Source organism: Synchiropus splendidus, chromosome 1, assembly GCF_027744825.2.
Source record: "Synchiropus splendidus isolate RoL2022-P1 chromosome 1, RoL_Sspl_1.0, whole genome shotgun sequence".
NCBI classification, from domain to species: domain Eukaryota; kingdom Metazoa; phylum Chordata; class Actinopteri; order Syngnathiformes; family Callionymidae; genus Synchiropus; species Synchiropus splendidus.
The window spans coordinates 27288034-27300162 of NC_071334.1; the positions used below are offsets into that span (position 1 = coordinate 27288034).

General features: G+C 40.9%; 2 protein-coding genes across 2 annotated transcripts; one reads left to right on the plus strand and one right to left on the minus strand.

Annotated features, from left to right (window-relative positions):
* Positions 1-1848: 1848 nt before the first annotated feature.
* pigf (phosphatidylinositol glycan anchor biosynthesis, class F) lies at positions 1849-9716 on the minus strand. The gene is made up of 5 exons (XM_053853837.1): positions 9180-9716; positions 8643-8734; positions 7488-7604; positions 7299-7407; positions 1849-4628 (listed from the first exon to the last, which is right to left on the minus strand). The coding sequence occupies exons 1-5, from the start codon at positions 9405-9407 to the stop codon at positions 4515-4517; spliced, it is 660 nt and encodes a 219-aa protein (XP_053709812.1). The 5' UTR covers positions 9408-9716; the 3' UTR covers positions 1849-4514.
* A 172-nt stretch (positions 9717-9888) lies between these two features.
* Positions 9889-11525, plus strand: cript (cysteine-rich PDZ-binding protein). The gene is made up of 5 exons (XM_053853839.1): positions 9889-10033; positions 10165-10230; positions 10881-10935; positions 11014-11117; positions 11232-11525. Exons 1-5 carry the CDS (start codon positions 10018-10020, stop codon positions 11294-11296), a joined length of 306 nt encoding a protein of 101 aa, XP_053709814.1. The 5' UTR covers positions 9889-10017; the 3' UTR covers positions 11297-11525.
* The last annotated feature ends 604 nt before the right edge of the window (positions 11526-12129 follow it).

Below are 12129 nucleotides of genomic sequence, written 5' to 3' on the forward strand. Positions count from 1 at the left end.
AGGCCAGCGGTGGCGTCAACACTCCAAATTGACCTGAACGCCACAAGTTGTGGCAACAAGTAATCCCAAAACACGCCACCTCAGCATTCGCTCTGTTTCTTGATGGAAGGTCTAAACATTCACTTCAAAGCCTGAGTGCAAACTGAATGCTTGTAGTGCCTAAGTGTTATGGTGAAAGTGTATCTTCCACAACACATTATATTAGGAGTGGCCCACTGACCGAGGCGTCATGTGACATCTCCTGCAGGAGATCTGTGCCAACTGGAAACATGTAATCCGTGAAATGCCTTAATCTGTGCCATGCACCGTTGGGCTCCTGTCTGGAAAATGTTTGGCACTTCTGAGCACAAAGAGGAAGGTTTTTCACACAGCCCTGCGCCTAGTGGAGGAGTTAATGCATCTCACAAGCGTGTGATGATCAAGGGAGTGTGATCGAAAGATGGAGGCTTACGGAATGTGACCAAATATAGGAAATTCATTTGATGTAAATGTAGTTTGAGAAATATTTTTTTCCTTTGACTTCTCGGAAGTTACATTTGACCCCTCAAATGGCATGATGAAGACACAATGGTGAGAAGGTACTGACAGTCTGGAAAGAGGAGGGAAGATGTGGGAATTATTTTGGGTGAGATGAATGTTATGAATGATTTTTTAAAATTTGTTTTGGAAATCCTGGCATGTTTTATCATTAAAATGGTGTATTAATTGGGTATATTATATGGATGTGTCATGTTGAACGTCAGATTAAATATGTGGGTCATGTCCCTGTTACCAGGACTGAGGACCAGTTATTTCTGAGCCAATAATAAGTGTTAAGAGCCTGATCCCCTGAGCAGCAGTTGAAAGTGAGCTCATGTCATCTGTTTTACAGTCTCTGTAGCGGTGCATAAGAGTCACACTGTCGTAATACGGTTGTCAGCAAACTATTCATAGAGGTTTGTGCTCCAATGATCTTAAGACAATGTGACCATATGTTGGGGTCCGTCCCACTATGCAGCCTCTTTGGTTGTTAGGGCAGCAAAATAGTTAATAGTCAAATTTAAGCACCTCCTAGAGCTGGGTGGAGATCATTGAGGCTATAATAAAATGAAAGTGGCATGTTTCAAGGTGGGGGAGACCCATTCAGAGTTCAGGGACTCCCACTGAAGATTGACCTTGTAAGACTGCTGTCGTGAGCGAGGTAGGCGTGCAGCCGGAATAAACACTCTGCACCCTTCAATTTGTGAAAGTAGCATGCTAAGGGGGCTAGAGGGGGCACCCCTGATGAAACGGAGGAATCGGTGGAAGTAGAATGAAACATTTTAGGCACCATCCTTTAAAATAATTTAAAGGTGTGCACACTAATTACAGCTTCAATTCTAAAATTGATTTTAGCCTTGAGGCAAAACACCACAAGACTCTGGCAGGTGGAGTTGGATCTCACTCGATATGCGATATGTTCCTGGCGTCAAACCCAATCCTCACAGCTGCTTCTCACACTAGTCAGTTTCAACCTTGGAAGCGAAAAATGGATTTCTGCCTCGCACTCCCCACCCATCCAATTTCACCAGCCGAGCCAGTGTGTTCTCTGCTGGTTCAATATCGCTCATGTGGTGGATTAATCAGAACTTGTTTGCGACAAATGTTTGCCTGCAGCAACTGGAAACAGAGTTAGGCAGTGCAGGGAGACTGGTGTTGAACTTGACGGCAGTAAAATATCTACTAGTGTCGCAAGTGGGCGGGTCAGATGAGGGCATTAATCATTGACTGAGGTTCACCATGAGGCGACATCTAGAGCAGGCCCTCACATGAGCTTGGACTCTTGAAATTCATCTTGATCGCTCTCGCCGTCAATAGAGCTTGTATGCTGCTTCGCATCCGGACGTGAGTGACACTACAGTTTATTAGTGGTTCTGGCTCAAGATAATCAGCACAGTGGTTTGTGAGTTACTCCAGACATACAGAAGTGCAACGTGTCATCCCTTAAACAGACACCTTTGTGTGGCTTCCTCCAGGTACTACATTTTCAAGGTCTGTAGGGAAGTTAACTGTTGAGTTGTTGGCGTGAAAGAGGTTGCAACCAGTGCAGGATGTCCTGTACTAAATCCCCAGTGTTGCTGGGACAGGCTCCAATTGTGGCTCATTTTCACATTCTTCTTTATCTTTCAGCATTTTTCATCAGGAGTTGCCACAATAAGTCAGCCACCTCCATCTTCACCAATCTCTATTGTTCATCATCCTCCCTGGCCACACCCATCCTTTCCATGACCTCCTTTATCACATCCATGAATCCAAATGGTTTCTCTTCTTCTTTTGCTTGGTACTACCATTTCGAACCATCTTTGTCCAACGTGTTGAATGTCTCTCCTCGCCATGTGTCCAAATCGTCCGAGTATGGCCTTGCAAACTTTGTCTCAAAACGTCTTCACATGTGCTATTCCTCTGATAAACGTGTTTCTAATCCTGTCCTTCCCAATGAAAACCTGAACATTTTCAACACTGCTATTTCTACATAAACCACACATCATTGCAGCCGTCAATACTGTCCCGTAGACACACACCTGACAGTTGTGTCCAACTGTGCCATCCTGCCTGCACTCTCATCTTCACTTGTATTAATATGTTCCTTTTATCTGTATGTTTGTTTTTCAATAAATAACACTTTTTTAATCTCAATTTTGTTTCAAGATTCTTATTTTTACTTCTCAAATTTGTTTATTTTGTCTTTTTTTTTATTTCCACCATGTCAAAACTGCTTTTTGACCACTTGATTCTAGCTTGCTCGATGTGGATTTATTCTGATCAGCAAAAATATAGCTGCATGGATGCAGCATCAGGCCTCAGCAACAGCTATTCAACACCAGGAAAAGAGAAGGCGGAGCTGGGACTGACAAATCACCTCTGCACACTGTAGCAGAGCCTGGGAACATATAATGAATAAATAAAGTTCTCCGGGATTGAACGTAGAGCGCAATTTGTAAAGGCGAGTGTGCTATCAGAACTGGAAAATCTAACAATATATCATTGCATACAGAGTGAGACAAAAACATTGAGATATTCATGAGATCCAACAGACACATTGGAAATAGATCAGGTCTGGGCCGTATGTGCGTCATCACATCTATAGATCCCCTGGGGCTCTCAGTGCCACTTCAGCAGGTAATGAGGAATCTGAAGTGAGGTGATAAATAGAACAAATCCCAAGAACTCAGTGTCACTGTGGAAACAGACTGTCAGGTTGACCTTGGCAGACAAAGGCTGGAACGTCGAACGTTGGGGATCATTCCACAGAAGTAAAATTTGGTTGAATAATATACATATCATTTGTCAGTTCTGGTCCCCAACCAGGGTGGCCACTACCTCCTATTCAAGGCTATATAACTCAAAACCTCGACCCACTTGGTCAATACGTACTGCACACTGGGGAGCCGCTAAACGCTCTTTGCACATTATATCGCCAAAAAGCGCCATCTACAGTAGAAATAATCCTGGATTGTGAGAAAAAGAAGTCCATAGTAAGAGTGACAGGGAATATCAGGAAGATTAAATAAAATATTTGATCTTTCGCAAGTACAATATGGTTGGAAAAAATATGCAGTTTGAGAAAAAAAATGATAAGAGACAACAACAAATATCAATTGATTGTAAGAATTTTTCCTTTCATTTTTTTACACTGGTCTTTTAAGTCACATCAATTGTGATATTTGTGTTGACATTATTGGACAGCTCATTATTTCATTTGTACCTTTAAATTTGTCGAGCACCCTTTTGTTCTTCTGACCTGCTGCAGGAGGGTCAGAGCGAGAGACCAGTCTATCACAGGTTCCCTAATAAGGAAGTCTATTCAGAATGAAAAAGGGATTCATTGTTCCAATTGGATACAGAGATCATCTTAAAACTCCATTGCAGGTTCAAGGAAGAGGGAAATTGTGGCTGTGAGGTGGACCCGCAGTGGAGGACAGCATATAAGGACGAAAATTAATGTTCTTAAAATGAAAGTGAATCAATATGACAGCTTGGGGAACTAAGAGGGAAGGGGATAGGAGTAGAGGGAATGGAGTTGGAGAAAGATTAATAGCTGGTAAAAAGGAACAGTGGCGCTCTGCTTCAGGTGGCGGAGGCGTGTGTGGGTATGAGTGTACATGTGCGCAAAATAAAATGGAAACACATTTGTTAACTTTTTCCACTTCATAAGTTGAGTTAGTTTCTTCTTCCACTCATGACTTTAACAAGAATATACACGGTTGCTCATGTTCAACACTCCCATTTTACATAAAACTACAAATTAGTTTCATCTTAGCTTTGTGTTGCATTCATACACAAACAAAAATATACCCAAGAAAAAAGAAACAATGTTGTCAATACTTTTGCCAACATATCACAAGAGAAAAATATATTCAATGTTTTATTAACGCTAAAAAAGATATCTTTCTTCTCCGTATAAAACAATGCTCCCCGGTAGTCCGATATTGCAATAAATAACACAGACAACAGACAGAGACACAGGAGGGACAGCGACTTTCCCACATGGTCCATCACTTGCACTTGTACGTTAGATGTTTGCGATGATAATGGATCCACGCAGGGGCGACCACCAGACCCGTCAGATAACCAATCATGGCGCCAAGGCTGCAGGACACTGGCCAAACCTAGAGGGAGAAAGAAATATCACCTAACTGTGTCTGTGATGCATGGGCAGTGTTGGCAGGTAGCCAAGAGCACAGCCCAGGAGCTGCACGCCTTCTGCTTCGAAACTACATGAAGAGCTTTGACTTGACTTCGCTGTAGCCGCTCGTGCCAAAATTTGAAAAACCAAGATGATCGGCACAACATCTATAAAATCCTATTTTTTCTGGATCATCAATTTCAGGGCGTAGAAACACTCGTTTCACACACACACAGATGCGCGACCACGTCCAATTTAATACTAGAGCCTCCTCCTCAGGCCAAACTGCAGCAAAAGTGTCTTGGAGACTGATAGTTCAATTACCACCACTCGCCTCTAATCCACACTCCTCTTGGCAATTAAAATTCAAGAAGCTCTTTTGCTGAAAAAAAGCTTCCAGCTCTCTCATTCTGTACTTGTCTGAATCAGGAACTCCAAGTAGCACAATTCAGTCAGGAAGGTACTGTTGTGGTGCTGGTCTTCACTCTTGTGCATGTGGAGCAGGAGATCACCCTCCCATCTGAGCAAACTTCCTTGTAGGGCCACTATAGAAAACTGAACTAAATTGGCAGCAGCGTTTTTATTTCCTTGAATCCTAAGACACTGCAGATGTCATTCCACCCGACCCCTTCCCTTTCCACGCCTTCATTCAGATCAGTGCTTACCAAATAGTGGGGCGATGACCGGGGGGGGCGCACATGACCTCGGGGGGAACGTTTTTTGTCGTACAAGAGTAGTGTAATACAAGTGAAAATCCACGTAGGATTTTTTTTTTTTTTTCAGGCAAATTGGTGCACTGTAACTCTTTTCTGTTACAGAAAAAACTATAATAATAGTTATTCTTTATTGTAAGTTGAGCTATATTACTTTCTTTTTTCTTTTCTTTAATGAATACTAGGATACAATGATATGCGGAGGCGTGCTTACAATAATCTTATAGACAAATGATACCATTTACATAGGCGGTGAAGAGTTGGGAGTTAGGGGGCGCAACAGAAAATAATTGAGAAGCGCTGATTTAGATACACAATCATATGTGAATGAGCCATGCGCCATTTAAGATGAGACTATGTCTTGCGTTAATTTGAATCACTCTTTATATTATCTCTCGCTATTGTTGCAAATGATGGCAGACGTGTGACGGAGGAAAGACGGCCAGAAGAAGACAACTCACACGCAGACAGGATGTAAAACTTAATGTGCATCGTGCAAATGGTCGAAAAAAAAGTTCTCCCCGAGAAGCCACCTGCATGTATGTATGTATGTATGCATATATGCTGTGGATAGAGGAGGGCGTCCATTTTTTTTTATGTTTTGCGCTCCTAGCTAAAGGCTAATATTTATATATATATCTGGGTCATTCTAGTAAAACAACCAAGTTCATCTCTGTTAACAATTATTTGATTCAGATGTTTGTTTTTATAAAAAGTTATTTTTGTACAAATAGATGTGAACAGTTTCTCCTCCTCAAGGACGTTTGTATTTTACAAGATTCTGATTCTGATTCTGCTCAGTGCGACCAAACCACATTAGTAGGTAAAATAGTCCTAAAAGGAGAGGGGAAAAATCAGACAATTTCAGACAGATTTTTGCCAACATAACAAAAGTATGCTTTCACTGACAGTCATTTTAATGGTATGTAAACACTCAATAGTTTTTTTTCCCAGCATCTTTAGACCATATTTCTATTTTCATATTGTACAAATTAGATATCATGACAGATTCCCATCACATACTATTATGCAGGAAACTTCATCTGACTTGCACTGTCTTAACGTTGCCACACAGTTCCTCTAGCATTCATTAATTCGCTCAGCCTGCTTCATTACAGTAATAACTCGAGTTTGAGTGTTTTTAATTTGGGGAGCATTTGAGTACTATGTCAGTAAAGGTTTCAAGAGAAATGTCACATGAGTCGCTAGCTCTGTCATGCAGACAGTCAAACTCTGAAGGTGTGTGGTCAAATTAGAGGTGCTTAAGGTTTAAAAAAGCAACATCTCAAAGTCAAGTTTTTGACCAGCATGTTCGTCCTGACTGTGAGTGTGTGGCAGGATGACAAGCGTGACAGAGTGCTGTGTCACCTCTGAGTGTCAGCATAGATCTATAGTGTGTAGAAGTGGCAGAGACTATCCATACAACATCCTCACTGAACATGTCCAAATCTAATACTGTCGTATCACCCACTGCTAACACAATATTGAGGATTTGATGGAGCATTTATAGTCAGTAACCCATTAATCATGGTTCATCTTTGTTAATTCTTCTCTGAAGTGCACAGCGCAGCACTGCCACACGTGTTGCGTGCATTCAAAGCTGCAGTAATGTGCATATTCCATCTTTGAATTTTGTGCCGCACATTTCCACACACTTTTTGTTCTTAATACATACGAACTGGGCCGTGGATAAGAGCAGACACACCCTTTGTTTATGAGGCATAGGGTGAGTAATGTAAAAAATGTAATGTACTTAGACTTGAACTGCTGAACTGTTAAACTGTGGCTGAAGGTCTGCTGGGGTAAACTGACGCTCAAACTGATCATTAGCACAAGGTCACAGTAAGGTTAAGCACAAGTATCTGGAAGGGGGATTGAAACCAATGAAGGACACGTGTGACTGTGTTACTGTCACATTATGAAAATAAGTGTGCCCTGACCTGCCACGGCCTGTCCCAGTCCAAGGGGATGGGGAAGGCTCCCACCCATGCCCCCACTACAGAGGAGGCCACCGTGATCTGCAGACAGGTGTCCCACACTGACATGGCTCTGGAATAAGAAAAGATAATTGACCCGTCAAAAATAAATCTAGACAATAATTTCAATGGGAATCAAGACATTAGGTTTACCCATTGCGGCTAAAAACTCTTATCCAGGCGTGGACGTTTGGACCAAGGACACAAAGGCACCTCAGTGTGGTTAAAGACGTCAGCAGCACAGCGAGTGAGAAAGTCTCCAAAGCAGACCTTGAAAAACAACAGCAAAAGAAAAGAAGAGTGTGCTGTTTAGAATTATTGCCAGGTTAGCGATACTGCACTACATCCTCACAACAAGTAAGTGTTCTTTACCTAATGTATAATGCGAACCTAAACAAATTTGTAATCAATACCACAATCTTGCATTGTAGTATTTTGTGTTATATTTCCAACCATATTTCCTGTGGTTTTCTAATAATATATTTCAATTGTTTCCTTGGTAAACAGATCCAATCCAGTTAATAATTTTCATAATCTTTTCATATTTTACTGCCATGTAAATAACTCATTTTATCCACAAAAGTCGGCTTCCGTTTTCATTTCCAATCCAAAACATTTGTGACACCTAATCATGTTCATTCTCATAACCCTGATCTATAGCTCATGCAACTGTTACAATACAATGTGCAGATGTCTTTATCATGAAACATATATACTGAAAGGCACTCACAAAAATACACTGCCTCGCCAAAAAAAAAGTCGCCACCTGGATTTTGCTGCAGTTGGTCAGGTCTAGGTTCAGCAACATTATGTGCTCAAAGAAAGAGGTCAGGTGACTACCTGAATATACTGAAGGACCAGGTTATTCCATCAATTGATTTTTTTCTTCCCTGACGGCACAGGCATATTCCAAGATGACAATGCCAGGATTCATCGGGCTCAAATTGTGAAAGACCGGTTCAGGGAGCATGAGACATCATGTTCACACATGGATTGGCCACCACAGAGTCCAGACCTCAACCCCATTGAGAATCCTTGGGATGTGCTTGAGAAGGCTTTGCGCAGCGGTCAGACTCTACCATCGTCAATGCAAGATCTTGGTGAAAATTGAATGCAACACTGGATGGAAATAAATCTTGTGTCACTGCAGAAGCTTATTGAAACAATGCCACAGCGAATGTGTGCAGTAATCAAAGCTAAAGTTGGTCCAACGAAATATTAGAGTGTATGACACATTTTTTGGTGGCGACTTTCTTTTTGGCCAGGCAGTGTATATACAGATTTGGGGGGGCAATAACAAAAACTTACTCGATGAGTGGAGCTCCGTAGAGTACAACAATAGCATGGTAAAACAGGCAAGAGAGGAAGAAGTAGAAACAGGACCTTAACAATCGAGATAACTGTAAAAGAAGAATGACATATTTTCATATGGCTTGAGTTGTTGGGGAGTTGAATCATGAATTAGTCATACTGTAATAAAATGTAAAAAAAATATATATATAATAATATAAATCTTTATTTAATAAGATTATGCTATTATCGAATAGTAAATATATAATTTATCCCGCATGTAGCTTTGGACCATTTTTTTATCGGCACATTTTTTGTTTTAGATCCTGTAATTTCAGATGTACACTTTATCTCATGTCTCATTCACTCGCGACAGATATAATCTCTGCTTGGGACAAAATAGCCTGTCGAAGGGGGGAAAACCTGAAACAGACCTTCATTTTGAGCTAAGTGTATTTAAATTATCTTGTTGTGCACATAAAAGGTCTGCAATGACCAGCAGAAGGGAAGAAACCAAGATGCTAACAAGCAGAGTGAACATTTGATCCCAACAACCTTGTATCCAAGCGTGTGCTTCTTCGTGGGCGGTGAGATGCCAAGCAACCAGAACACGGCCACACTGGCCGCGGTCACGGCACCTGACACCGAGTAGATCCACCAGAGGTGAGTGCCGTACACGGAGAAGCCCGGAACTATCTGGACCGGTAGCACTGTTGCCACGAACACCGAAGCAGCAAGAATGGCGTGAGTGGACACGATAACCCTGATTTCATGGTCCCACATAATGGACACAGACTATTTACCACGATAAAATGTCTAAAAATATCGATTATTTTAAGCGATTGGGGTAAATTCGAGAGAGGAGCGTACCCTGAAGGGCTAGATCGTATATTACGCATGCGCACTGCAGCCATATGATTACGTCACTACGGCTATTCTACAAGGACAATTTCGTCACAGTATACTGATGCTTGTTTTGCGTTTTTGGCCTCTTGGATGGATGATTTAAACGACTATCTTTTCAACTACTGTGTCAGTTGAAGGCCACATTGTAATCTGATTTAAACAGATTTTTTTATTGTAGCATTGCCATTTATTTATGGTGGATGTGTGTAAATGTATAATATGTAGTTATAAATTAATTTTTAAGAGGAAACTTCGTATTCATTTTATTGAATGTATCAAATTATCTTTGTTGTCAATTCTTGGAAATACAGTGTCTATGCAAGTTGGTAACGATAATTCCACTTCCACTTAATGGTCCCTAGAGGGCGCCATCTCAGAAGTAATCGGACTCACAGTTCGTCGACTGACGACAAAAAACCGGAAGTTTACTACACAACTGCTAACGTTTAGCATACGCGGTTTGTTTTCCTTCCAGCCCACCTTTAAGATGGTTTGTGAAAAGTGTAAGTATATTTTCTGGTTAAACAAAATTCTGAATCACATTGTTTAACTCGTTCGACGTTTTGAAACGGTTAGAAATGTTTAGCGTCTACATCGAAACTGCCTCTATTTATCTCTAAACCGTTGGTCTCAGGTGAGAAGAAACTCGGAAAAGTCATCACCCCGGATACATGGAAGGATGGAGCACGGAATACGACTGGTAAATTGTGGAGTCTTTAAAATCGCAAACTGACGTAACTGTGTCGAATGACTGCGACTGATTATCAAAGCTTTCCTATTTGAAAATCTAATGACCATTTCATTTCGTCGGTGACATATTTTAATAGTCATGTTTATATAACAGCTCTTTCTAGTTCTGGTGAAAAATCTGAGCTACCACGCATGCCATTTCCGACTGCAGTACGACTTTGTATTTGACCCTTTGCCAAGCTTGGCTGAAAGGACCATTTATATCAGGGCCTCATTTTGTTCATGATGTGCTTCTTCTAAATATCTACTCTTGTCTCATATGCCCGTTTTATGTTCCATTTTATAGTCGTTCTTAGTCTGATGATGTCGTATAGTGCCAGCTGGCACCATTATACCTTTTGTTTGCGGGTCATCTTGAATTTGTTTGGAAGTTTATTTAGGTTCTTTGTCCCCATATGAATCCTTATTTGTTGTTTGACATCAATTTTGCACTTCCATTTACACCCAGAGAGGTAAGCTACATGGCCAACGCCATGTACTGCAGTTGATGGCGGTCAATTTCTACAATTATCTGTGTTAATTTATCAACCATGTGTTTAATTCTTCAGTAATTTAAAACACAGGAATTTTCATCATATTTATTCTTATTTCATCTTTCAGAAAGCGGTGGCCGCAAGCTGAATGAAAACAAGATGCTGACTTCTAAGAAAGCCAGGTGGGTTTGCCACAATACAATTCTGGCTAAAATGTCTGTTCAGTCAGATGATTTAAACATGACATTCATCATTTTTAGGTTCGACCCTTATGGCAAGAGGGGTTTTGCCATTTGTCGGATCTGTAAGAGTTCAGTTCATCAGTCTGGCTCCCACTATTGCCAGGGTTGCGCCTACAAGAAAGGTATCAATTTTCTCTGACGTGGAGATTATCTTAAAGGACTACTGGTTAATGGTTGGATGGTTAATTCATTTTTCTGCTATTTGAAAGTTAACTTTTCTCTCTTTTCATTTTAAGGAATTTGCGCAATGTGCGGGAAGAAGGTCCTGGACACAAAGAATTACAAGCAAACATCAGTGTGATTGGTTGGACTACAGTCAGTTGAGAGAGGTGGAATGAAGGGCCATTTAGTGTTCAAGAGTGTGTTCCACAGTGCTCTCTAAGAGAAAGACGGGGACAGTGATCTTTACAGCTAATCCTTCGATAAACATTTGGCTTTTATTGGCTGGGAGTGACAGAGTGAGTTTCTCGATTGTTTTCATAGTTTGTGTACAGATCTTTATTTAAATAAATACCATCTGTTGCATGTAATATTTCCTTTTGAACAGTGTGTCACAATAAATCTATGGTTTTAACAGACGTGCGTCTTTTTACTCTAGTAAAGGGTAAATGTATCTGCTCAACCATCAAATCAATGTTAGATTCTGTCAGTCCTTGCCTGAGGGCGGAATTGTATTAAACAGAGTCCATTACGCACAGCATGCCCAAATTTGTCCTGTGATCATTTTTTTTACTGTGAAATAATCGCATTAGCACAACACATGCAGCACAGTCAGGTATGACCCTCATCCACCCGGGGGGTTACAGTCTCATTAAGGATTTGATATTTAAAGGTTGCACTCTCCCTTGGGCATGATTTTATATCTCGGTGGCGATGTTGGTCAGGATTTAAACATGGCAACAGGTACACTTGAAAATAATTCTCTTTGGACTTCAGGACCATATTGGATGGCAGACTGCCAGTCGATGACAGTGGTATGCAGACCTATCATATCAGTCTGCACTGGGTTGAGAAAGTCACAGATAGGTCAATGAATGTATCCTTCATGTTCTTTTTCTATTTTCCAATACACTGACACTCTTCACCACATAGCATATAATTCCATTCTACTTGTATAATCATTGCTGAAAAATG

Coding starts and splice junctions, on each gene's coding strand:
- cript (XM_053853839.1), top strand. Junction 10,936..11,013: donor CTGACTTCTAAGAAAGCCAG/GTGGGTTTGCCA, acceptor CATCATTTTTAG/GTTCGACCCTTATGGCAAGA. Junction 11,118..11,231: donor GGGTTGCGCCTACAAGAAAG/GTATCAATTTTC, acceptor TTTCATTTTAAG/GAATTTGCGCAATGTGCGGG.
- pigf (XM_053853837.1), bottom strand. CDS start 9,407: ATGTGGGACCATGAAATCAGGGTTATCGTGTCCACTCACGCCATTCTT. Junction 8,735..9,179: donor AGCACACGCTTGGATACAAG/GTTGTTGGGATC, acceptor CTTCTTTTACAG/TTATCTCGATTGTTAAGGTC. Junction 4,629..7,298: donor ACTGGGACAGGCCGTGGCAG/GTCAGGGCACAC, acceptor TTCTCCCTCTAG/GTTTGGCCAGTGTCCTGCAG.